This window comes from Vicia villosa, linkage group LG3 (assembly GCF_029867415.1).
Source record: "Vicia villosa cultivar HV-30 ecotype Madison, WI linkage group LG3, Vvil1.0, whole genome shotgun sequence".
Lineage (NCBI taxonomy): Eukaryota > Viridiplantae > Streptophyta > Magnoliopsida > Fabales > Fabaceae > Vicia > Vicia villosa.
In genome coordinates, this window is record NC_081182.1 from 62,944,169 (window position 1) to 62,972,127 (window position 27,959).

Sequence of the window (27,959 nt, forward strand, 5' to 3'; positions counted from 1 at the left end):
GCCCGAAAGCCCCAACCTACAACAATAATCGTACTTAGTGAAATTATTCAGGGAAAAAAGGAAAACCATGTTTGAATTCATTAACTTCTTTCCTAAAGTGGCAGTAGCTATAGGGGGCTCAAATGAGGAATTGAAATACTGAATTTTCGAAAGAGGATTGAGACTACACTGCATGTTTCGATAGAAGATAAAGCTCAAAGAATCCCATAGTTTAAAAGATTTACTAAATAAGATGCAATCTTACATTAATTATAAGGAAAAACTCTTGGCCATCATAATCAATCGAGAATCAGGAAATAGCGAGTCCAGCCGACCACCAAAGAGAGATGTTGGTCAACATAAAGAAGGAGAATGCAAGCCCCGGTTCATATCAGGAAACAGCGGGTCCAGCCAACCACCAAAGAGAGATGTTGGTCAACATAAAGAAGAATGCAAGCCCTGGTTCATATTTAAGACTAGGGCATACTCCCCTGGATCCTTCAAGGAAAAATATTTGGAAAGAATGTGCGACATCCATTTGCCACTAATATTAAGTCATTGTGACTAATTAGGCCAATTGGATGCCACGGAAAATAACGTAACATTTTAGTAACAAAACTTAATATAAAGAATCAAGTTCACTAACGAAGATGTTTTCGAAGGACTTAAAAGTAATGATTATTAACTAAATGACCAACATGAGTCCTTAAATTAATTTAAAGATCACAAGATTAATTAAGCCTCCAAAGAACTATCCCACCAAAATTCCTCAAAATCTCTCTTCCAATCACACTCTTAATGTGTTTTATTTCCTTGTTTAGAAACAATTTGCAGCCTATTTTATTTATTGATTTGATTTTAAATTACTTGTTAGGCATGAGAAATTGGCCAAACATAGTAACAAATATAATCTATTTTGTCAAAACAAACAGTTTGTTCCGGAAATCTGTTAAAAAGATCCAGAACAGTGTTACCATTACAACGAGAAATATCTAGATACAAAAAGATCCTCTTGTTGAAAAAAAATAAAAAACTCTTTTAGCATTGATATACTCAACCCATCCATTCATTGCTTTATCAAATAAATCATCTCAACTGGACTTGATCTATTGCCAAGATAGCCTTTGCTCAGCTCCCGAGGCCAGTTAATTCCACCAGCTAGAATGGTATAATTTTGACCGGTTGGCCTAGAAAACAAATCATTACATGAACCCTCTTTTCATATGTTGTTGTTTAATTCCACAAACTTTTGAGCAATTGCATACTGTTGTTTTTCTTTGTATACTTCTATCAATGATTGTATTGCGCTTGATATCATTACTTTCTTTCGGTCTGCAATGGATTTATCTTGAACATCAACCGTGCCCCCAACAGATGAGCAAAGTTCCTTGAGCCAATCTTCAAGGATGGAAGCTTTCTTTACAGACATAAAATAGAACAAAAATTAAGTCAAGAGAAAACTCCATAACACTATATGAAAAACATAGAAAATACAATGTTCTGCATGCAATTAGGATAATAATCCCAAGAAAAACTGAAATTGCAAATGCATGATAGCATATAGTTCTATAAGAAATAAACATAACTACTATTATATACACTAAAAATTCATTCCGCCAAATTTGTCAAGGTAGCTTTTAGAAAACTCTAGACAGACTTAGTTTAATCAACCAAATTTGTCAAAGGTAACTTCCATAATTAATCTCCGCAAAGAAAACCAAATTTATTACCTGATATGTTGTCCATACTCTGATTATAACTTCAACATATCATCATTTTATTGTGTGAAGACAATAGTCAGTCACCGATAAAAAAAACACTATTCTTGAGTTTTGCATATCCCATCGAAATAAAATACTTACCTTCACTAGAAAATCTTTCAACAATTGATCATTTGTACTTGAGGTAAAGCGTAGAACGTGTAACAGCGTCAAGGTAAGCTGCATTTAAAATTGAGCAATTCAATTAAGTAACAAAGAAAAAGAAAATAACTGCACAATGACATATCTCCATAATTCCAAATCATGAATAAAATGAGAAGGATGTTGTGCATGTTCACTAAAAATTTACACTTAAAATTCAGTACCATACCATCTACTTTTCAAATTTATGTTCAATATAGTAAGATTTCTTTTCAAAGTGATAACAGCTTCATAGAAATGCTAGAGTTGCACAACACAGTACATATATAGGCCAGAATAAAAAAATACTAATTAATTCTATTCCTAAAAGAAGACTGAATTTATGGTAACGGCAACCAATAATCTATGGCTATACCTAACTTACAACGATTACAAAAGAAAATGCTGGACTGTTACCTCATAACACTTCATTGGAAAATGCATCCAAATTTCTAGGGTAGTATACAGGGAGCTCTAAAGCCAATTTGAATGGAAAAGACAATACTATACCCAAGAAATTTGAGTTGATACATAGCTGTGCAGCTTAGTGCCATATATAATCTAGATTTTAATTACCAATTAATACATTTCTTAAAGATAGGACTCATGGTACTGCCCTAAATTAAAAAGACTAAAATGCTTCCATGAGTACAGAATGTGGTACAGTTAACATCCAGTATAAATTACAGCCATCCAGAAATTCATGGTTTTATATATATCATTTGACGACTCCAAAATGACCAGCTTAACATGACATTGAATAAAAGTATGACCTGTTTTTGTAATGAAACCCTATACTTGAAATTCGAAGGGCCTGAAATTGAGTCCTGATCTATATTCTCCATTATATGCTCTATGGATCGCACAATATCTGAGAAGGATCTACCATAATCTGCTAAAACATGGGAGAAAAAGTTATATTCAAAAAAGGGCTTGGAAGCTAAAGTACTTTGAATGAAGTAAAATTAATCAGAACCAAATAAATTTTAAGGAAAAGCAGGTAACAGAATGTTGGTCAAAATCATGGTTTATGTACACCTTAAATTACTCCCTCCAGACTCAATTATAAGCAAAACTAATTGCCTACAAACACTTGAGGATATTAATTAAGTTTATTTGAATTTCTTGAAGGCTCTCGTATACTAGTTGCCTTGAATTATGTGCAGAGTATTTTTAAAATAGTAGCTTTAAATAAAGAAAACGGTCATTTTGGTCCCTTATATTGTCTCTACTAACACAATTGAGTCCCTTTTGTCACTATTAACAGTAAAATGGTTAATGTTATTTGAGGTGGAAAAATACACCGTGATTTTGCGAAAGACAAACCTTTAAAAAGAGAAGCGGATGAAGAAGAAAAGACTAGAGGTTTCTCTTTCATTTAGCCGTTCTCTCCCTCTTTTAACCGCAATGCTCTATCTTCACCCCTCCAATTGATCTCCCTCTTATCACTTCCCTCACACAAAACCATCTAAATTTTAACCCATAACCTCACACATGCACTCTCCATCTCAAAATCCCTTTCCATTGCTCTCGTCCTTCTCTATTTTTCTTTGTGTAGGATAATCTTCCTTCGCTTTTTTAATCTTTCTAAGACATGACAACAAAATTCAAAACTCCCTGAATACAACCAAAACCACCCTGACTTTGACCGGGTGCAGGGGCCGGTGCTAATTTTTTTCTTGGGGGCAGGGATGTTGATTTCTGTTCGAGACCCATCCCCAAACCTGCCCCATTAGTAAAATATATATTTTTTATACACGTAATTATTAATTTATTTAATATTTAATTATATACTATAAATTGTAATCTCCTTTTAATAAGAAAATATAATTTCAGTATGATTTTATTTTATTATTGTATAATGAGTAATAACTATTATTTTTGCATATTAATCATAATTAATATAGTATTTTAATTTTATTAATTAATATATATGGCGGGGGGGGTGGGGGGTGGGGGGGTGGATGCGGAGACCAACACCCATCGGAGGTGGAGGTGGGGATTGAAATTTGAACCTTGGCAGAATGGGTGCGGGTGGAAAATACCAACCTCTATCGGAGGCAGGGGAGGCAAAACTCGTACCCAACCTACGCCATTGCCATATTGTGTTTATGGGAAGAGGAAGAGGAAGAGGAAGATGATAGGGTGGAGTAGGAGAAAGGAGTTCATAGAAATGGTTGACTGTTGGGGCCGAAGGGATGGATGAGATAGGGTGGAAGAAGATGAAATCAAAAGGGTGGTTTTAGTCAATTTGATATTAAAATAATACTTTTGTCCATATCATATATTCATTTGCCATGTTTGCACTGCATCAGCCAAAGTTAACACACTGAACTCATAAATTGGCAAAAGGACTATATTGGATTGACAAAATGACAATTTTATCTTAAAAGAAATAAGGGTTAATAGTAGTTCACCCCCCTGTAATGTTAGCGAATTTTGCTTTTCCCCCCTCCCTACCTTTTGGCAACGGTTTTTTCAAAAAAAACATTGCCAAAACCTGTCTTTGGCAACGGTGGGGGATAAACCGAAACACGCTCATATTACAGGGGGTAAACTACTATTAACCCAAGAAATAAAAAACAAAAATTAAAAATATACCATATTAATTTATCAGTTGACAAATACCCACACTTCGTAAGTGAAAGCTGAAACAAGATAAGAAAATGAGAAATCCAAATTAATGATAAGAAAATACATTACCTTGCACCGACGAAGGCACAGCCAATGCTGCAGCAGCTTGTATCCTGGTCTTAAAATTAGATGAATTATGCAATAGCTGCAGAAGAATGCCGAACACAACCGGTGCCCTGCAAACATTGTTCCAAGGCCATAGTTTATTTTGATGTTGGAGGGTTTTAATCTTTTCGGTATATAGGGAGGAAAAATAAAATTTGAATCATAAAATTGATATGATATAATGTACGTTGTTACAGAAGAGAAAGCACTAATCGTTATTCTTATTAATACTAATATTAAACTCTTAATTTTATTAAATAAGAGAACAAATCATAGTATGTAACTTAAATTTCGAAACTGATTCTAAGAAACAATCTAAGATACTCTAACATACTAATGATGTGGGGACATATTTTCTCATGATCTAGAATTCCCTTTCAAGCTAAAACTTAATAAGATTGATAAAAATAAAGGCTTAGAAAATTACCAAACAATATACTTTTGGATTAGACTTACAAGACCAAAAAGGTCAAAATTTAGAACTATTGTAGATGTAAATTGTGCTTGATGACACGAAGATAAAGTATGAAGACCCTACAGTTATTTTGAGAAAATAAACTGGCTCTTAATATTGCTCATAATCTTATTCGCCAAGACAGGACAAAACACATTGAGATAAATCGACGTTTCATCAAAGAAAAACTGAGAGGCGGATTGATAACTAACAACTTCGTACATTTCTTCTAGGCACTACTTGGAAGATGTATAAACCAAATTCCCGTCCACAGAACGATTCAGCCAATTTATTTGCAAGTTGGGAATGATATATATCCATTCACTAGCTTGGGGAGGATAGCCAATTTATTTGCAAGTTGGGAATGATAGATATCCATTCACTAGCTTGGGGAGGATTGCTGTAGAAGTAAAATATGTAACTATTTGATTTTTTCTGCATTAGGCCCATTAATCAAAGCTTGTCTATATATTGAGATTAGTGTTTGGCTGTTTGCCTACTTAACTCAATTAATAATGTTGGATTAACAGTATTATCTAGAACCTAGGATAGTTAGAGGTTTAGGATCAAGCCCAGCCTCTGCTATGGTCTCCTATATTTTAGTTTTTACTTTTACTACGAGTTACTAGTATTTTCAATCCTAATTAATTTTCCTTGATTCAATGAGGTGATTAGGTTGTACTCTTTCTATTTAAACCAGCTAAAACTGAGGAATAAATCATAATGGTATTCACCCCTTATTTTTTAATAAATAATATTCATAACATGTTTCTACATATAGAACAGGCGCTAGCTGGATACAGGATTATATGCTACAGCTAGGCTACTGCTAATTGTGAACTTATCTGGATAAAACACCTCAATAGTTCAGAGTATTGAAAAGTTGTGAATGATTAATTTCTATATTCTGATTTTCTGAGCTAAGATTAGTACTTATTGTACATAGAACAAAAGACAGTTCAGTAACTGCATGTAACTGAATTGTTCAGCTGGCAGACCTGACTGCTGAACTGTCCTAACAGGTATTGACTACTAACTAATATAACCATACTTTATGGTTTTTCTAATCGGATACAAAGAGAAACAGGTTATAACTCATGTTCTCTATCATAAGTAATTGATGGAGGTGAAAAAGGCAGTGGCAGGAATAATATAAGTGTTCCCATGGGGAGACAGAAATGAGGCAGAAAATCATGGGACGCTTAGGCTAGGGATGAGGGGGTCAAAGAAGGGGGTAGTATTTATGCAACAGGGTTAGGATTTGTGGAATGTAATGCCTGAGATGAGAAAGATGAGTTGTTCAAAGGAATGAGTATGATAAGAAATATGATTGAAGCAGGAGGCTAAAAATGCTCTTGTGTGGGGGTGCATGCTGAGTTGGATCTTGTACACTGTAAATTCTCTGAGGAAGGTCAGTAGTTTCCATGGCCAATCCAAGACTTCCTACAGTTGAATCTCATTGCAAAAGTTTGCAGCTGACGGTGGAGGACAGCTAAAAAATTATCCAAACAGTGGAGGAAGCCAGTGATGGAGGCACACCACTGAGCACACGGGAAAAAAAGACCATCTTCCTTTAGATTACAGATATCATGGTAAAAGGGCAGATGGTAAGGAATTGGATTTGTGTTACACACAACTAAACCTACTCATATGAGTGCAGTCATTCTAACACTAATAGAGAATACTTCATTGATGCTACAAATTACAATATCTAATATCTAGGAGAAGAATAAAGATAGGCAGTGTGTGAGAAGATGCATGTGTTTAATTCAACATACCAACTCATGTCCTGCAGTCTTAATGTCTCATTCAAGAATAGGTTTCCTAGAGCATGACAAGCATTCCACTGGACCTGTAAAACATAGACTCATGATTTAAGAATGAAATTTACAACAATATTTAGAAATCAAATTGACTTTAAACAATAAAATTAAAACAACACAATCTTGGTACCTTAACATTCCCAGTAGTAATGCAGGAAATGAATGCCTGAACTATTTTCTCCAGCCTATGAAAATCTTCAAGGGAATCCAATAGGCAATGCCGCTTACACGTATCTTGAGATCTTGGCGTTGAACAATTGAAGATTTGTGAAATATACCCAAGAGCCCTCACAGCATTAGATTTAACCTATTAATAAGAAACACGAAATAATAAAATAAGAATCAAAGACAACTTTGTTAAAAGGAGTTAAATATTCAAAGTATAAGATTTACCTAATAAATCTATGGAAACAAAATAATTCATTAACATAAAAGATATGACTAGAGGAAACAAAGAAAAGGAATAAATCTACCTTATCCCCATCCTCTGTAAGCCGCAAAGCACATTCGCTCAATGATATAATAAACTGGGGGTTGGTGTTTGAATCTGCAAAAAAGATTCATGATAGAAGAAAATTAACAAAGAAATCTGGAATGTAGTATTGACACCAAGTGGTTGACTATTGATTCATAGACATCAAATTGAGCAAACCCTCACCCATCTGTCCAAAATGAAGAATTCTAACACAGTGACGAATGGCATCACATATATTTGCCAATGCCCATGAAGCCGTTATCCTAACCTGATGTAATAAAATCTCTAAATTCCAGCATACATAACATTGAAGTACATAACAATGCATGGAGTTAAAAAGATAAGTAGATCTTACAGAGATTAGGGCATCTCGAGTGTTTATCTCAATAGCATGAATAAACTTGTCAAGTACCTCTGCACTAAAGATATTATTGAAATTTTTAGTTTGACTCTGATTAATTTGATACAAAAGGTTCAAAAGGATTTCATAATATTGAATATTGACACTGCTACAAGTTTTAGTGTAACCTCTGACACACTTGTGGAAAACATGAAATGACACCAATGGCTCGACAGGCAGCAGACCTCACTGACGATGCATTATCATGAACAGCAGTGTGGACCTACACAATATTTGCAAGGAATGGTGTCAGTTAATTTAGTACAACTCACGGCAATGGGCAGGTTATGTATCATACTTACTAAAGAAGACAAAATGAAGTTCTGCTTATCCTCTGTGAAAGAGATGAACACAGACGAAGTCATTCCCGCAAAACATGTAATTGACGCGGCCCTCGCCTTTCAGAAAAAATTGAAAAAGAAGACATTCATTAAAGACAAATTAGCTATGCATTTAGATTCAGCAATGTTATAATTTTTTTGGATAAATTAGTAAAAGAACAAATTGAAAAAAACAAATAAGAGATATACAATTACCAATGGATATCAGCACAAGTTTATTAGTCATGTAGTCTGTAGCATAGTATGTATTGTGCATGTTCTGTCATACTAGTTCAGTTGTCTTAAGTTTGTTAGCACAGCTCAGCTAATAGAATGTATTTTAATAGAATTTGTTAGATATTAGTTTTTGATGAGAACCTAAAAAGATCTAATTAGGAAGAAAACAAGAAAAAACTGAAGCCAAGCCTCCAGAATAACTTTTCGTTCTATGTGTTTAATTTGAATTGTAGTAATTTTATTTTAGTAAAGTGGCGTAATCCTGATATGGGCCTAGATAGTTGACCTAATGGCCCATTTAGTAATGGGGAGAAACTTTCTTTAAATACTCTTGTTAGACTCTCATTTTCTAACTTTGAAATGAATTAGAAATCTCTTTAATGAGGTAGTGAGTGAGATTTTCTCCTGTTTGAATTCTTGGATTAGAACTTGCTTGAATCTTATCAAAGGTTTTCTTACCGTTGTGGCCGTTCGTCTTGGCTTATCAATCATCGTAATTATGGCGCCTTCCTTCTTCATCCTCTCCATACTTGCTTGTTTGTTTATCCCATTTCATTTTCTACTTGAATTCAAGCAACCATTTGGTTAGATCTTTCATCTCATATGGAATCAACTACATCTTTATCAAGTGGTATTCAGAGATTGTCACCTAATGTTTTTTGTGCTCTTGATGTTTTTGAGAAACTTCAATATGCAACATCTTTTTAATCAAAATTTTGTACAAGCTTGAGTTATTAGGGTTATAGTATGTGTAGGAAGATTTGGTTTGGTGGTTACTTGAAATGTAGAATTCTAGGGTTGCTGACTTTTTATTTTGCAAAAAAAGCAACTTCATCCCTAGCAACTGTTTGATCCAAAATTTCTTTTGCAAACTTGTTTTTATGCTATTTCTTATATACATGTCCAATTCTGGAAATTCAAAAACCTAAATTAATTTGAAAAATGAGAGGAATTCAAATGTACAGAGAAAAACCTGAAAAGACAAGTGCTGAAAAAAAGGTGATTTGGCACAAGCACTACAGATAAGACATTTTGCCAAAATAAAAAATTGTTCAATTTGATATATCAAGTTTGCGCCATCGTTGCCTCTATTCAACATTTCATGTTTGATTTTAGTATCTTACCTCTTACATATTTGAATCACTTAGCCTTTTAACTCTAATCTTTCTTGATTGCTTCCTTGATAATCTATTGGCCTGTTGCCCTTTTCTAATTTTGAGAGGAATTTGAATTTTCTCTACTAAGAAAGGTGAGAGAAACAGTTAGTCCAGAGGTTAAGATCAAAACCAAGGACTAACATTCAAAAGCTATCATGTCAAAAGGAAAGACATAACAAATTTCTTTAAGCCTTAGCCATGACTTAATTAAGTTAGGATCTCTATTCATACAAACATGTAAGAGTTCATTCTTATTGAGTACGGACTAAAACAACCTCAAGTTCCAACATCTACTTACACGGTGCCTGAACTTTCTTTTGAACTTAGTTAGAGAATACATTTTTTTTTTCCTTTTTATTTCTAGGTGCTTCTAGATATTTCCATCGTTTTTATTTTTATTTTCCTTTGTAACTATTCTCTCCTTGATTCAAGGAGGAGATTTAATTGTACCCTCTCTATTTAAACCAGCTTTGGGCAGAGGAGATTTAATTGTACCCTCTCTATTTAAACCAGCTTTGGGCAGAGGAGTAAATTAATATTACATTCACCTCTTATTTTCTAATAGTTATATTGAAAAAATCAATTCGAATTAAAAATAGTTGTAAAATATCTTAAATAGGCTGGCTATGCAAGACAGGAAATGATTCAATTATTCAGAATATAAAAAATACCAATATGAAACTAAAGAAATTAAAATTTGTACCATTGCAGAGGAGTGACATAAGATAAGAGGCATATGCTTCTCCATTGCCTCACACCATTGCTTGACTCCAGATTCACATTCTTCAGAGTTAACTACATCCTCTTTGCACTCTAGTTCATAAGATGGAGCAGATGACACTTTCTTCATCCTAACGCAGTCTGATGTAAAAGGAACATCCACAACTTTATCATCTGAAAGATCTTCCGTTCCTTGAAATCCAGACACAGCACGAAGACACTCGTCTAGAACCTTCAAAATTCACATAAGTTTTATCACAGCAAAAAAAAACATGGAAATATCATATCACTGAAATTACATCACATATATACACCAATGATGTGTAAATATATATAAATCACAGGAAAAAAAAGTCCAATACAAGAAATATTTTGAAGCACAAAAAAGAAGAATATCAACACACTGATGAATCATCAGGCCACATGAGCAGCATAGCTGTTAGAAAGGCCAATTATGGTTGTATATTACAAGTATCCTGTAAAAGTAATTAGGGTTTTCGGAAAGCCGCTTTATTTGCAGTCCACCCTAAGCCTCCTTAATTGCCGCAACTTTAAGATGCTTTCATTGCATACTCTAGCTCCTTCACAATGTTGGGTGTCAGGAGCATGTTTAGTCCACGTCGCCTAAAAATAAGGCTTGGGTAGTCTTTCAAATGGAAAGTTTGACTCTGTGAACTGCTCATTCGTAAATGATATCCAGAGTTTCTGATAGGGATACATGACAAATTGTCAATCCAATCCTCAAATGATTTTTTCAGTCTCATTGAGATCAAGCAAACATTACCTTTTAGTAAAATCACTATCATATGTGATAGTTATTAATTATTATACTATAACTTGCTTCACTATTCTGACCTAATTATTATACCAGAACTCTTGATTTTACTACCGTTTCAGGCTTTCCACAAATATAACAATTAAAGTTGTTGATATTTGTAAATATATAGTGTTAAGAATATTTGTATATAGAATAGTCTCACATCGACTATATCATGCAATTGGCTGTGATCTCTCTATATATAACAAAGTCTCCGTATTGCTTTACAAACACACGGTTTATTCAAATGTCTCTTAGTCTCTCGTATTTCAACATGGTATCTAGAGCCTACTAAGAGACAACCCTTTACCGTGCTTTACCCGGTTGACCCACGGTCTTCCGGTGAGAAATTTTTGACAAACCGGAGTTATCATTGCCTTTGTACTGTCACTATCGCCTAAAATGTAACTATCACTAAAGTGATCTTAACTTTATATTTCTAAAAATGTTTTTATGAAAACTTACTAAGAAATAGTGGGTGCTATATCAAATTCATTTGTTACAAATTAAAAGAGTAATTTTGACATTCAATAACTTAGATATTAGATATTCATTATTAGAGATTTTAACATAATAAAATCACATAACTTTTCAAAAAATATCTCTTAAAAATGACTTTTATGAGAAGCTACACAATTTCTGATTTGAAGCTTTTTCAAAAATAAATTATAAAAAAAAGGTAACACTATAAAAATCATATTTAAAAAAACTTCATCAAACGGGGCCTTGAGAATGGAGATAACTCCCAATGCAACAAAACACAGTATTTTTATGTATACAACACATGTGGTTTCTGCACTCTAATAGAATTGATTACTTAGCATACACCATTTAATCTAACAAGCACAAAGGGGATTGAGAGGATGTTTCAGGGACGATTAAGCATTTGAGAAATAAAATAAAGGCAAAAAGAGGAACGATGAAGTCATTACCTTTATAGCACCAATAAGAATTTTTTCGTTAATAGACATTGGTGTACTCCCAACATGTTCAGTTGACTGCTTTGAAGGAACTTCAGGACATACAATACTGAGGAAACTATATACAGTTGAAGAAACTTGTTCCCAACATGTAGTCACTATGCTAGGGTAATTGTGGGATACAGCTTTAAGTCCCTGAAAAAAATTAGTCTGAACAGATCAGTAAACTAGTATGACTCTTTCACTTACTATTGAATAAATTAGGGATAAAGCATGTCAACTAATAACTACTACCTTTAAATTTGAATACAATTGCTAATGAAAATTACCAAATCAAAATGACAAACGCAATTGACCAATTTAGTTACACAAACCTTACTCTTCAATTTTGCAGTAAGCCATGAAATTTTAGTAACCATATCCAGAAAGAAAATAAAAACTCTTATAAAACAGATGACAGTTACAATATTTCGATCCAATACCATCTTGTAAGACTTAAATTGCCATTTAGAGACATTTCTGGATAAAGTACAGAATGGTACTGAATGAATAAAAAAATGGCAGTTGTAAAATAACAAAATTCCATAAACAAAGTACACCATCCTCCTTAATTTGTCCTCAAGTGTCACAATCGAGCAATTGAGTTCCCATATTCTAATTGCACCAATTGGATTCCTCAACTTTACAACCAATTTACAATTAGAAATGTACTCCCTCCGTCATTATTTTAAGCAAAGAAAAAACTAATTTCACACTATTTAAGAAAGTTAGTTAAGTGCAATTAATTTTTTAGACTTCATATACAATCAAAGTAAATTTTACTATAATATTTGATGAATCACTACAAATATTAAATGCTTTTAAATTAAATGAAGGATATATTAGTAATCCAAACATTAATTCGTTCAAAAGTTATTAACATTTGCTTATACAGTAATTAAGATTTAATGTCACTTTTATTTTATAATAATAGTGTTCGGACTTCGGAGGGAGTATGTCTGCTCATTTTCAACACATTTTAATTAATAAATAAACTTCATGTAAATAATTATGACAGTTGTCAAAAATAATAGAGGAAACATAAATTGTGACGAGAGAACAAACATTAATTGCAAAGATATAGATAAGTTTTCTAAAATATAGTTATCTTTACTTTTTGCCATAGGCTTTTATGGGTTGAGTTGGGACTTTTTTTTTATGCCAAAACCCTATATTTTTCGAAAATTGCTCATTATACCTTTATGAATTTCTCACAAACTTTATAAAAACCTGAAATTGCTCTTTCCAAAATTATCTTCGGGACGCACCCATATTTTTAAATTGATTTTGCTTTTTTGAAATGTGAAAGAAGAACATCATCTTTCCGGAAGTTATCTTCCGATTTCTTTAACTTTTATTGAGTAAGGCCAAATGAACAAAATGGGTGCATCAGGAAGATAACTTCCAGACACATTCCTTTAACTCTTAGTGAGTGAGTTCAAATGATTAACTTGGATAAGGTGATAATCTACACACGCCACATCAAGGAAAGCCCAAAAAGTACTACATAAGTGCCGCGTAACCATTTTCCATTAGTAAATGGACAGAAGACTAACAAAGGGACCTAGTTGTCAGTGTGGGTAAAGTTTAGTGACTCAATGGGCGCAATTGGAACTTGAGAGACTCAAATCGCACAGCTAAAAGTGCAACTAAGTCAAAAAATATATTAACACGGATAAAAAAGTCAAAATGTCAAGTCAACACTCTAAAAAAGGTGTTGCTGAACGGTCTGAGATATTATGATCTCAATTTACAGCCTCTATAGCTTAACTCGAATAGGTTTGCTACTGGCTATCGAACAGTCTATAACAGATTCTAACTCTATTTCTGCAACAATGTCAACACATGCAGGGATAGCTTAACAAAACGAAGACTGCACATTTCACTCAGCAAATTATGTCAAAAATATGTTCTTTGACAAGATTACCTGAAGGGCTTCAAGGCATATGCTTGGGCAACTTCCTTGCGATGAATATTCAAATAACAAAGAAAGAACACCCGACTTCTTTTCATTCTCGAGATAACCTGGAGGAAAACCATCAATTGCAGACATGAAGCCAAACCAACAGATAGCAGTATCATATATCCAAAATCAAACCAGTAGTATATTGTGTAGCAATATCATACCATTGTTGATACATTACTCATATATCCCAAGAACAAAACAAAATTCTATAAGCAAAGCCCATAGGAAAGAGTAGTAAAGATAAGTGGGAATAAAATGCTATACGGTTGGTTGGCAATTTTTCTAATGATAAAATATTTGAATATGTTCAGGCCTAGAGGTGATTAGCTTTCAGAATTTCAAGGATATGTCAAGCAATATGCCTAATGAAACATCTTCAAATTCCCTGTTTATGAATGAAGTCATAAAGTTGACCCCGAAGATTTCAAGGATATGCCAAGCAATATGCCTAATTTATCATCTTCTCATTCCTTGTTTTATGAATGAAGTCTCAAAGGTGACACTTTGGATTCATTGCAATGCCTAATCAAACTGTGTGCATCATTGCTTATAATTAGATCAAACACTATTACCATAGGTACACATCCAAGCCTAGTGACAAATAGACTAAATAATATCCCAACAACCTTCAAATTATAAAAAACCCACCACGACCTCATTAACCAAATCCCCCACAATCTCATAATACACCCCCGAAAGTTACTTTGTCACCTAGCTTTTTCATCATTAATACAGCATCAATCCAATTGAACAATACACAAAAAATACCATTTCCTATGCATTCACTATTAATCAGGTATGTGACTGAATATTTATATCAAAATAACTGAAGCATTCAAATGAAATAGACATTCAAGAATTATGTGAACAAAAAATAAGAATGAATGGATATTCATGAGAAATATTGACATCTAGAGCTATGGCTGATCTAAGATTTTAGACCATTTCTTTTACTTTAAATGATAACTTATTCAATTACTTTTAATATCAAGAGTACTATAAAAGATACCTGAGGAAACCTCATCGTAGAGCAACTTCTTTACTTGGGCAGAGGATGGTGAGGTAGACAGGGCTAACGTCAAACAACCAACTGCAGCATCCTGCTAACATGAGTCATGTCAAACACATATTACTGCCCCAGAAGTTCTGGGTCCAGAAGAACAACAATACTTTGGAGAATCATACAACTAACCAGCAGATTATTCCGGTCACTTTTGAACCGAAACCCTTCTTCAATCCTTGTCCTAAGAGATGTAATAACAGTAGGCAACAAATTTGGTGGCATTCTCGAATATCTGGCAAACAAAATTATTTTAGTGCAGAAAATAATTAATTTTCCACAAGCATAAATAGATAAAAGACAGAATATTTAGTGCCAAGTGCCAACTCTCAACAGTAAAGATAGTATAATTAACCAGTTTACATTCAGAATGAAGACTGAATGTCCCAAAAACTAACTTCTAGAAATTAAGAAGCAAATGTGGTATTAGTGTAATTAATGCTATTAAATATGTTGCATATATTAAGCATAACCAACATCAATTTTTGTAATTAATTATTTTGTTATTCCCTGTAATTATGGAATGTTTACCCTACTTCCTATATTTTTCACTAATGTCCCCTAACACTACAACTTCGTATAACTTGCTTACAAAAAAAAAAAAAAACTACAACTTCTACAAGTACTTAGCCTCTTGCATTTTGCGCAAGCTGCAAATAATATTCATATATTCCTTCCCAACTTAGATCCCTAAAATTTAATCATATGGAATAATGAGCTGTCTGACACTAAAACATAAAGAAGTTGTGATGTCAAAGAAGTAGAAAATAAAAGCATTAATAGCTGGCTTATCTGTATAATTTCAAGATATTTTGGTTAAATTTTGTGGCTTGAGATTATGTGAGTAATTCTTTGTCAGATTTACATTAATCAAGTAACTGTCATATATAAGGGGAAAACTTTTATCACTCTTTCTCCTACTACTAACTTCCTGCACATGGCTTACTTTTTATAATTCGATTCTAAATTTCCCTCACAACCTACATGAACAGGAGGTTGAATGATTAGATATAAACATTAATCTAATTTTGTGTTGTCCACCACATATTCAATGGTACATCACTTAATTATCTATTTGGATTTCATATTTGCAATTCCCGACTTTTCAATTGTTGCAATTTCAACGTTCAGTAGTACACTTCCACTTATTAAATGGCGACAACATTGAGCATTGAGAAAACCATTGGCAGCGCTGTTCAATTTTAGATGGAAGTTGCTGAGTTGGTAAAATTGTTGATTATAGGGGTACCCCTACTTCCCATTCATGTTGTCTTAGCTAAACACTTATATAATCATCATATCCGCCTCCTACAGCATTTCAAATGACGCCGAAGAAAATCACCGACTCCAACCATAACAGAACTAGAGCATTGTGAGATTAAATAAAATATATTAATGGTGCTGGAAGCAAAGAGACATACGGTGTATGTAATATCAAAAGCTTGATAATTTTGAACAACAATGCCAGCAATTTACCATGAGCTTCATTTTGTATTAAGTAAAGAATACCTGCAATAGAAAAAATGGAAGAGTGAAAATCAAGTAATCCATGGAAAATGAAGAGTCAATGATTTTTTTACAGAAAACAAGTTTATTAAAAAAAATGTTGGAGTAACTATGTAATTAAATAAGATACTGCAGATGTGCAGATGTTTTAGCTACCTTTATGAATTTCCAGTAAAATTTGCCCTAGGGAGCTTGAAAGTGCGGTAAAAGATCCAACTTTGCTAGATTCTTTGTATTCTGCTGCTTGCAGAAAAATGGAAGATGGACCATCCAACATGGCTGCTAGTGTTGACGCAGATGCCATACGTGCCTATAGATAGCATAAATAACCTTCTTTTATATGCAAATACGATAAACTCATTACAAATGTTTATTTTAGAAAGGAAACAAATATGAGCTCCAGAGGAGTGGGCTGTGTGTGTATATGACAAAAGATGCAAGAGTTGGCCAAAATGGGAAAGTGCTATTGCGGAGAAAATGCCAAAGAAATGGTTATTATACAACAATTTTACACACATTAAGTATTATGTACAGTATAGTATTTATTTAACATGAGAAGGCATTAAGTTACTTCACGAGAATTAAATATTATATACATTGTTGTAAATAAATATTTTACTATTGCTATTTTTAGTATTAATTCATATTTTGGATTTCAGCAAGGCCCATTAGGTTGGAATACTCTATATAGAGAGAGATTAGTGTTTGCATATTCAACATCTCAATAAATAATATTCAGATTCTAACATACATTAATATTGTAAAACTATGCCATACAGTGTATTAAATATTATATAATAATAGTAATAATATAATGTATATTATAAAGGGTATCTAAGCAAAATTTATCTTGTTTTACTCGTGTTGTCAATTGTCCACCAAACAGCATACAAGGCATAGAGTTGGGTGACATAAGCATTTGTCTTGTATTGTTCTCAAAATAGAAAATTGTTGTTGGCAAATCACTAGCAGTCAAGGTGAAATTTACAACAAAAGTGAGACAGCTATACATAAATATTAACAAAAACTGTGTTACCTTCAAACAAGGATCAAATAGCAGGCAAGTCATTAAAGTTGCATCACGCATCCTATGAATATGCAAATAAGAGAATTATAAGGTCAGAAAACAACAAAGCAAAGTCAAATGGCATGAGACGAGAAACATGATAGTAGAAATTTGAATTAAAAGCTAGAAGAATGCTCAGGCCATACCTTGGTTGTAGTACATCACTGGTTGGCAAAAGCAACGACCATTGCATGGAGAAAGATTTAGAATCAGCTTGACAAAGATCCTTCACACCCAGCATAATCACAACGATAGTAAATAAGAAATAAAAACCCAGAAGTAACCATGGCAAAGTTGCCAAAATAGCTTTCCAATCAGTGATGGTATTCAACGGGAAAAATGAGGAGGATCTATCTCATGGTCACTAAAGGGGTAACTTATATTAAATAACACAAATAATTGAAGAATATCTATCCTATCCTTATAAATCATAGGGAAAGGGTTGCAAAATATACAAGTTTGAAATTAGTTTTCTTACCATAGATGCCCTATTTATTTCTATTGTTTTACATAAAGTGATTTTGATACATATTAGAATAAACAATAATATGAACACGGACTAATTTGATTTCAAGGTAAGTTAAATGTTAGAAAGTTTTGAATTATAATGCTAGGAGCGCTATTGAGCTAGGCTTGAACTATCAGCACTAAATTTGATGTTTTATCATGTTAGAATTTGTTTTATTAGCTGTATTATTTCTGTCAGAATCGGTGTTTTATTAGTTGTAGTATTTCCTTATTTAGCAGATTACAGTTATAGTGTATGAAGGAAATATCCCTGAATCATAGGGATCTGATAGTTTAGGTGTTATTGTATTTCCTAAAATAGCTTTCTAGCCTTGTATATATGACTGATGTATTCTCAGCATAATTTATATAAGAAAATCAATTCATTCTACCCTAATTTTTGAGATGGCATCAGAGCTCTCAAATTCTGGGAGCCGCCTCTGACTGCGCAAACCAAAAACCCTAGACGGCAGCCTTCATTGCTGCCGACCATCTTTTTTTTTCAGCCTTCATTGCTGTCCATCATTCCTTTCAGGGCAGCCTTCATTGCTGCTGTGATTTGCAGTTGTCGCAACAATCAAATACATCCTCACTGCATTGAGGTTGTTGTACTGCTGTGGCCATGGCAAACCCAACTGATGAAGTGGTGCAGAAAACTCAGGAAGAGCTGCAGAAAACTCAGGAAGAGCTGCAGAACATCAACACTGCCTACCGATTGAATGGGAAGAATTACTTGAAATGGTCCCAGCTTGTTGGCAGAACTTTGAAAGGTAAAGGGAAAGCTAATCACTTGACTGATGACGCCCCTAAAGAAGGAGATCCCAAATTTAAAAAATGGGACGAAGAAGACTCTATGATCATGGCATGGCTATGGAACTCAATGATCCCAGAAATCACTGATACTTGTATGTTTCTTAATTCTGCAAAGGAGATTTGGAAGGCCATGGAGGAGACATACTCCAAAGCTAAAGATGCTGCTCAAATATATGACGTGAAGGTGAAGACTATGGCTGCAAAACAGGGAAACAAGACTGTTACAGAGTATGCCAATCAACTCAAATCATTGTGGATGGAGTTAGATCACTACAGGGTCATAAAAGCCAAGTGCCCAGCAGATTCAGCAATGCTCAAAGAGTATATTGAGCAAGATAGAGTATGATTTCTTGGTGGGGCTTAACTCTGTTTTCGATCAAGTGAGAGCCCAGATCCTTGGAAAAGAAAAAGTTCCAGGAATTAATGAAGTAGTAGCTACGGTCAGAAGTGAAGAAAGCAGAAGGGGGGTCATGCTAGAAAACCTAACCACGGAAAATTCAGCCATGGTAGCTTCTGGGGCCTCGGCAATGATGGCAGACCAGAAAAAGGGGAGCATAAGTAATATGGAAAAGAAAGGTGAAGGAGTGTGGTGCACCTACTGCAACAAGCCTCGCCACACTCGTGACAACTGCTAGAAGCTGATCGGAAAGCCGCCTAGTAGAGAATGGGGGCCCCAAAACCGAGACAGGGAGTGGGGAAAAAAAGGAGACAACACAAGAAAGGGAGGACAAGCACACATAGTTGCTGCAACTAGTGAAGAAAACAAGGGAGGAGTGGTTCAACTGAGCCAAGATGAATTAGAGAAGATGAGATCATTCCTCAACAAGTTGGATAAACCAACAGGTAGTTGTTCTCTAGCATATTCAGGTGAGTTTCTTTCCTTTGGACTTAATGCCTCAGATAAACACTATAACCAATATTGGATACTAGATTCGGGGGCTACTGACCACATGACACCCCTCCCTAAACATTTCTCCTCTTACACCCCTTGCCCTAGCAATAAGAAAATATCCACAGCAGATGGCACTCTGATGACTGCATGACTGCAGCAGGTCAAGGAGAAGTTCAAATAAGCTCATCCAAAACCCTTAAAAATGTCCTTCATATTCCTAAACTATCTGTCAGTTTGATTTCCATAAAAAAACTCATAAAAGACCTATCATGTAATGTTATTTTTTATGACAATGCTTGTATACTGCAGGACAAGCACTCGGGGAGGACGATTGGACATGCTAGAGAATGGAATGGCCTTTACTACTTGGACAGCTCGAATCTGCCACCAGACCTACAAAATAGCAACTCTTTTTTCTCTGACTCAATAAAGACCAACAGGGAGAAAGTCCTCCTACATCATTGTCGTCTTGGACATCCTTCCTTTAGAGTCATAAAAATGTTATTCCCTTCTCTTTGTAGTAAATTAGATGTCGAGAGTCTTCATTGTGAAGTGTGTGAGCTTGCTAAGCACAAGCGTGTACCTTTTCCAGTTAGTAATAATATGAGCACTTTCCCCTTCTATTTAATTCATACTGATGTGTGGGGACCCTCAAATGTCCCAAATGTTTCTAGTTCCCGTTGGTTCCTTACCTTTATAGATGACTGTACTCGGGTCACATGGGTTTTCTTACTAAAACAAAAGTCCGAAGTCAGCTCTGTGGTCCAACATTTTTTCTCCATGGTAAAAAATCAGTTTGGTGTTAGCATTAAAAGGATTAGATCTGATAATGCCAAAGATTACTTTAATCATGAGCTTATTTCCTTTTGTCAAAAGGAAGGTATCATTCAAGAGTCATCTTGTGTCAAAACACCTCAACAAAATGGGATTGCTGAGAGAAAAAATGGACACCTACTAGACCAAACTCGGGCTCTTCTTTTTCAACATAAGGTTCCTAAAAGGTTTTGGGGAGAAGCTGTTTTGACTGCATGTTATCTAATTAATAGACTACCTACTAGTATTCTAGCCTCAAAAAGTCCTATGGAGGTTCTGTCTTCTTTCTATCCTAATGTGTCCACATCCAATCAACACGTTCCAAGAATATTTGGGTGTGTATCTTTTATCCATGCCCACAGTGGTGATAGAGGTAAACTTGATCCTAGAGCCTTAAAATGTGTTTTCATAGGATACTCATCCACACAAAAGGGATATAAATGCTACCACCCACCATCCAAAAAATTCTTTGTGTCCAGAGATGTCACCTTTTTTGAGCAAGAAAGTTACTTCCACCAAGACCATCTTCAGGGGGAGAATACAAGAAAGGAAGATGATCACCTTATGCTCCCTGACTTAAGTTTAGGACCAGAAGTAGGGAATAGAAGTGTAACAACTTCTGAGAAGGAGGCAACTTCTGAGAAAGAGGCTCAACCCATTAAGTCCACTCAAGATGTTGTTGATGTAAGATTTGGGAAAAAGCTGGTTTATACAAAGAAGACAAAGGCCATTCCAGAATCTGTCCATGTCCAAGAATCCAACCCAACATTACAGGAGGTAACTACCCTTAATCCTTTAATCTCCACTGAATCAATCTCTGATTTCCCCACTGTACAGGAACCCGAATCCGATTCAGCACCACTTCATGAGGACCTAGATATTCCAATTGCCCTTAGGAAAGAGACTACGAAATGTACCACCAAGCCACTTTACCCTCTAGCCAATTACCTATCATTTAAAAACTTCTCACCTACCCATAAAGCCTTCCTCACAAGCCTAAACACTACAGCCACACCTACCTCCCTATCTGAGGCATTGACTGATAGGAAATGGAAACAAGCCATGGACTTGGAAATGGAAGCATTAAAAAAGAATAGCACCTGGGATTTGGTTACTCTCCCAAATGGAAAAAAACCAGTAGGATGCAAATGGGTATATACTATAAAATACAAGGCTGATGGATCCATTGAGAGGTATAAAGCAAGGTTAGTAGCTAAGGGATTCACTCAAACTTATGGAGTGGATTACATGGAAACATTTGCTCCAGTTGCAAAAATGAATACAGTTAGGGTGATATTATCCCTAGCGGCTAATTATGGTTGGAACTTGCAACAATCTGATGTTAAAAATGCATTCCTCCATGGAGAACTTGAAGAGGAGATTTACATGGAATTGCCCCCTGGATATGGTGGAAATAATGCTGCCAACACTGTTTGCAAGCTAAAAAAGGCATTGTACGGGCTGAAACAATCACCACGAGCGTGGTTTGGTAGGTTTACTAAAGTTATGATAGGTCTGGATTTCAAACAAAGTCAAGGAGACCACACTTTGTTCATTAAACACTCTAAGTCAGGGGGAGTAACAGTGCTACTGGTTTATGTGGATGATATTATAGTGACAGGTGATGATGAGGAGGAGCAACAACTGTTAAGCCAACATCTAGCGAAGGAATTTGAAATTAAGACCTTGGGAAAATTGAAGTATTTTTTGGGAATTGAAGTGGCTCATTCTAAAAAGGGAATCTTCATATCTCAACAGAAATACATCACTGATTTGTTGAAAGAGACTGGTAAGACAGCATGCAAGCCTGCAAGTACACCAATTGATCCAAACCTGAAGTTGGGAAATGTAGAAGAAGATACTGCAGTTGACAAGGAAATGTATCAAAGACTAGTTGGTAGACTGATATATTTATCTCACACTAGACTTGATGTTGCATTCGCTGTGAGTCTAGTCAGCCAGTTCATGCACCAACCGAAGGAGGTTCACTTACAAGCTGCACTAAGAATTGTGCAATATTTGAAAGGGACCCCAGGCAGAGGAATTCTGTTTGAACGGAATAGGAGTGTAAGTCTTGAAGCATATACAGATGCAGACTATGCAGGGTCGATTGTGGATAGGAGGTCGACTACAGGATATTGCACTTTCCTTGGAGGGAATCTTGTGACGTGAAAGAGTAAAAAACAAAGTGTGGTGGCTAGATCCAGTGCTGAAGCAGAATTCAGGGCAATGGCACAAGGGATATGTGAGCTATTGTGGTTGAAGATCATCTTTGAAGACTTAAGAATAAAGTTGGATGAACCAATGAGACTTTATTGTGATAACAAATCTGCTATTAGCATAGCCCATAACCCAGTGCAGCATGATAGAACCAAACATATTGAAGTTGACAGACATTTTATCAAAGAAAAATTAGACAGTGGCCTGATCTGCACTCCATATGTCTCCTCACAAGACAACCTTGCAAATATTCTAACGAAGGGGCTGAATAGCAACAACTTTGAGAAGATTGTTTCTAAGCTGGGAATGGAAAATACCTATTCACCAGCTTGAGGGGGAGTGTTAGAATTTGTTTTATTAGCTGTATTATTTCTGTCAGAATCGGTGTTTTATTAGTTGTAGTATTTCCTTATTTAGCAGATTACAATTATAGTGTATGAAGGAAATATCCCTGAATCATAGGGATCTGATAGTTTAGGTGTTATTGTATTTCCTAAAATAGCTTTCTAGCCTTGTATATATGACTGATGTATTCTCAGCATAATTTATATAAGAAAATCAATTCATTCTACCCTAATTTTTGAGATATCACATCACAGCCAGTGCAGTTATTAAGACTCGTTATTTCATTGACATAACATGTTACATTCGCCCAATACGTACTAGAAGTCTAGAACGTCTGGATATGGTGGTATTTGTGAGGTTTATGGTTATTCTGAGTGGATTGGCTATGAGGTGTATGACATAACATGTTCCTATTCACCCAAAACGCATACTAAAAGTCTAGAACGTCTGGAAATATTGGTATCTGTGAGGTATGGTTATTCTGAGTGGATTGGCTGTGAGGTGTATGGTTATTCTGAGTGGATTGGATGTGAGGTGTATGGTTATTCTGAGTGGATTGGCTGTGTAGTGTATGGTTATTTAGATGAACTGAATATTATTATAGTATGCTTCATACAGGTTATATCGTCAAACTTCTACTCTCGTAGTGTCAGGCTGCTCATTACTAATTTGTAATATTTGGTTAGAACATCAGCTTTTCAATTGTAACAAATCTCTGTTTCTACCTACTGCTGTATCCTCTGCTATAATTACCAGCAGTATTAGCATAGATTGGCAGAACAAAAATACTCTTCATTTCATAGAGAATCTCTATCTTTGAAAACTCTCACTCTTTCTGCTTATCATTTTACCTAATAGATGTGATGTCCTGTAAACTGAAGATTTATATCAATAATTTGTGATATTTTTTGGTGAAAATATGTAGTGAAAAATTAGAAGCAAAATGCACGCATTGAAAGATCAATTCAAACCCACAATTAAAATGGTGAGCTATGACACAAGTTACCTGTGACTTATTATTGGGTATTATAAACTAGTATGAGAGGCAAGTTTCTATTCACATTGCCTTAAATCCAGTATTTCATGAATGATATGTCTGTTAAGAGGACAGGGTTGAAAGGGAGAGTAGTGGTTTTGGTGATAATTAGCATAGAGATTTTCCCAATTCTGAGGATAAAAAAATTACTATTTCAAATCTTAACTAAGTTTTAAATATAAATTTTAGGCAAATCTAACAGTAACTTCAATATTAGGATTTACGTTCTCATGAAAGTGCATCGGAAGGGTAAGAGGACAGTAAATTTGGAATTTACCTGCATACAAATTATAGTAGCAACTCTAACCCTAGAGTACTTCCCTCTAGCACTCTCATTAGCTGACCCATCTCCATCACTAAAATCTGAATCTGAAGATGTAGCATTGATAGCAGAAGATTCACTATCAGAGATATATTGAGAATATGTTGCTCTATTGGGCTTCACTTTTGAGCAGTCCTTTTTGCGCAAGTGTGGAGGCCGATATACACTATTATCTGACTTGTTCAGTTGATCCCTGTGTACCTTAGGACTTGCATAATTAAGATTCTTTTTCGTATGGCCAACTAGCAAAGTACTTGGGGTTCTACCAGAAAGTCCGTAATTTAAGAACATTCGCAGCACAGCAACAAAAACTGATACCTTGAAAAAAGATCCAAGTGTCACAATGGTTGGGGGTAAAGGTAAAACACATTTATTTGTCCATTGCATTAAAATTATAAAAAAATAAAGTCTTCCTTACATGCTCAGATACCGAACATTTAGCATCCATAAGGATCAGATGCAGACAGTTCAGGAAAGATTCATAAAACCTGCAGAAAAGATGCGTCAGCAACTTGAAATTAATGACATATAGCCAAAGCATGAATCTCAATTCTCAATAAGTTGTATATCATTGGCTTCTTTTGAGATCTTCCAACAAACAGGTTACCTGGACATTGCATTATCTTCCACAACTGAGGTTTTTAATACCATGACATCCATTGTTTTTCTGACCACCTATTTCAGAAGAAACCAGTTAAAAAATTTTGCTGGAATTATTATACAAATTTTATAAGGAAATAAAAGGAAGAAGTATTATATACCTCAAACATTGCTCTCCAGATATCAACCGGGAAAGATGACCCAGCTCTTGAGATTGCTTCGCCGAGCATCTCAAAAGATACTGCCTGTAGCTCACTTGAACTGCTTTCTGTGGAAAAACTCATATTAATCACAGCTGGTCTTTCTTTGTATACTGAACGAGGCATCCAAAATGACACACCTTGAGAGCTAACAATAACATGAAGTAGAAATTTAACTAGTATAGTATCTTCAGATTGCAACCATCTTCGATTCGGTGGAGTAATGATACATCTGGACAGGGAGCAGATTTTGTATAGGGTAAATTTAAAGTACCAACAAAAAAGTTGAAAGGTGTTAACAAAAAAAAACTAAAAAAAATTAGTAGATTGACATTAGAGTTTAATTGATATGCACTATCGGTGTAATAAACATATGAGGAGATATTTCAGGAATTAATATATTCTTTGATAAATTATCATTGCGAGTATTTGAGTTGTTCTCATGTGATGGCTGTGCTATAAATAACTGCAGCTTGTGATAGTGTCTTTTGGTCTTTTGTCAGTTTGTTAGAACGAAAAGTGCTACTAGGATTCAAACGGGGGTTCAAACACTGCTTCATGATCTCATGAGTTCGATGCTATAATTAACTACAGCTTGTATTAGAGCCTTTTGGCCTTAGTAAGTTTGTTAGAGAAGTGTTACTGTGGGTTCAAACTCTGCTTCATGAGCTAAAGGAAGACTTCCTTCCTTCTATTATTTACTGTGACTACCAGAGTACCATTGTCATGGCTCACAATCCAGTTCTTCATGCTCAAACTAAACATATGGAGATTGATTTGTTCTTTATCCGTGAAAAATTGTCTGTTCAGATTCCTGGCCCTGACCAGAAGGCAGATATTTAGACCAAACCTCTCTCCTCTGCTCTATTTCTAGAGTTGCACAGCAAGCTCAATATGTAGTGTGCAAGTATGAGTGGTTAAAGTCCCACATCGCCTATGAATGGGTGAAATCTTGGATTTGTAAGAGAGAGAACTCATATACTTGATGCCTTAAGATTTTTGGTGGAGATGTGGCGTCTCCCTCTCTTGTGACAGTTTGTTAGAAAAATGTCACATTAGCTCTGGCAGTTGTAACTGCCTAAAAGCTTGATTGCTTGAGATGCAAGTTTGTTAGCTTTGGGCGCAGGTTTAACCCCAGCTGAGTGTAGGATGAGCCTCCTATGAATTTCGTAATATGCTATGAATCTTCAGTTAAGAGAAGATTTAAAAAGGAATATATGAAATTCCCAATTTACTTTCTCACTGTTTTCCAATTAACAGTCAGTTTTAAATACCTTTAAAAAAAATTAACAATCAAAAAAGTATAGAGTTTTTCAGTTTCACCCTAGGTGCCTTGCACCCTCCATGTGTAGGGATACTGCAGCTGAACAATCTACATCATGAATAAAGCCCTCGCACTCATGGTTTAAACAAGGAATTAATATAACACTTTCATTGCTAATTAAAAATAATACCGAAGTTCAGATTCTAAGTCTCATATGTACTAGAAAAGAGCTAGTGGAAACAAAAAACATGCTCTATCTCTTATGATTCTCAAATAAAAGCATTACTAACCCCCAAACAAAAGACATAGTTATAAACTTGACTCATGAGTACAGCCAAAGTAAAATTGCAGCAAGAATATCAATTCATTTCAGGAGCACGAAATAACCTAATAGCATGCAAGCATTCAACAGCAGAAACAATTGCCGCAGCTCTGCAAATTCCAGTTAACTTATCGCCAGTAGCATCTATTCCAAGAAAACGATCCAGCAACTTCCCGAACGAACCAAGAACACTACCAAAAGAGGAGCTATTTATGTCGAACTTAACTTGTCGACATATATCATGAACCTGCAAGAAGCCAGATCAATTAGTATACTTCTGAAATACAAAATTAAATCAAAAAATTATTTAAAAAAAGCCGAAAATAGAACAGTACCAAGCGTGATGTTTGAGTATAGATATGAATACAGTCTTCTTCTGAATCTGAAGAAGTAGAAGCAACCAATTCCATCAAAAACAATGTGTCCGATAAAACCTAAGAGACAAATCAAACAAAAAGTCAAAGAGAAAGCTACGAAAAATCTAAAAACGCAAATGATAATAAACAGAAGGCATTGATACCTCGCGAGAAGAAAGTTCGGGTGCTGCACTTAGCAGAGTATGAGAATGAGAGAAAACGAGATTGTGGAGCAGTTGAGCGGTGGAACTGCGAGGAGGATTCGTTAGGGTTTCGTCTCTCAGTGTTAAAAAGGCGGTTCTCCATGATCTAACCAGTGGCGTCGGTGCTATTGCGCCACCGAATCCCGTTCCCGCCATCAAATCTCTAAAACAGAGATTTCTAGGTTTCAATCTTTAACAATAATAACTCATAATTCATTGCTCGTGCATTCGATGGAATCGTTGAACAATTCAGCAAACAGTTGCTGCTTCGCACTCGGAAGACGACGATGAACAAACTCAGTTTCAGACTCAGTCCCGATATTATGTTTAATTTAAAAAAAAAAATCATTAAATTAAGAAAACTGTTGTGTAATCTATAATATAAGAAAACTTAATGTTATGGATTTCACCAAAATATCCATTGATTATCTTAGCCTAAATTAATATTTTTAAGGCAAAAAATGTTTTTTCTTGACTATATAATATT

At 34.9% G+C, this 27,959-nt stretch overlaps 1 protein-coding gene across 4 annotated transcripts; it reads right to left on the reverse strand.

The window, feature by feature from the left end:
• Positions 1-863: 863 nt before the first annotated feature.
• LOC131661663 (uncharacterized) lies at positions 864-27,814 on the reverse strand. 4 transcript variants are annotated; one of them, XM_058931270.1, is made up of 28 exons: positions 27,434-27,814; positions 27,249-27,347; positions 26,979-27,160; positions 25,468-25,559; positions 25,289-25,395; positions 25,135-25,202; positions 24,946-25,015; positions 24,483-24,845; positions 17,726-17,805; positions 17,550-17,601; positions 16,670-16,823; positions 16,429-16,516; positions 15,140-15,242; positions 14,957-15,050; positions 13,909-14,006; positions 11,955-12,137; positions 10,189-10,437; positions 8,074-8,169; positions 7,900-7,994; positions 7,727-7,790; positions 7,555-7,639; positions 7,370-7,443; positions 7,027-7,203; positions 6,852-6,925; positions 4,584-4,690; positions 2,654-2,772; positions 1,842-1,919; positions 864-1,396 (listed from the first exon to the last, which is right to left on the reverse strand). In XM_058931270.1, the coding sequence occupies exons 1-28, from the start codon at positions 27,626-27,628 to the stop codon at positions 1,199-1,201; spliced, it is 3,444 nt and encodes a 1,147-aa protein (XP_058787253.1). In that variant the 5' UTR covers positions 27,629-27,814; the 3' UTR covers positions 864-1,198. The 4 variants fall into 4 exon arrangements, with proteins under 4 accessions (XP_058787253.1, XP_058787252.1, XP_058787251.1 ...); XM_058931269.1 differs by having other exon boundaries at positions 14,957-15,047; positions 25,289-25,559; positions 27,434-27,813; XM_058931268.1 differs by having other exon boundaries at positions 25,289-25,559; positions 27,434-27,813.
• Between the last annotated feature and the right edge of the window lie 145 nt (positions 27,815-27,959).

Bases quoted from the DNA above. Each gene is read 5' to 3' on its own strand.
- LOC131661663 (XM_058931268.1), bottom strand. From the start codon at position 27,628: ATGGCGGGAACGGGATTCGGTGGCGCAATAGCACCGACGCCACTGGTT. The intron at 24,846-24,945 runs GTAAGGAAGACT...TCTTTTTTCAAG, and splicing joins AATGTTCGGTATCTGAGCAT to GTATCAGTTTTTGTTGCTGT. The intron at 7,995-8,073 runs GTAAGTATGATA...AATATTGTGTAG, and splicing joins ACTTCATTTTGTCTTCTTTA to GTCCACACTGCTGTTCATGA.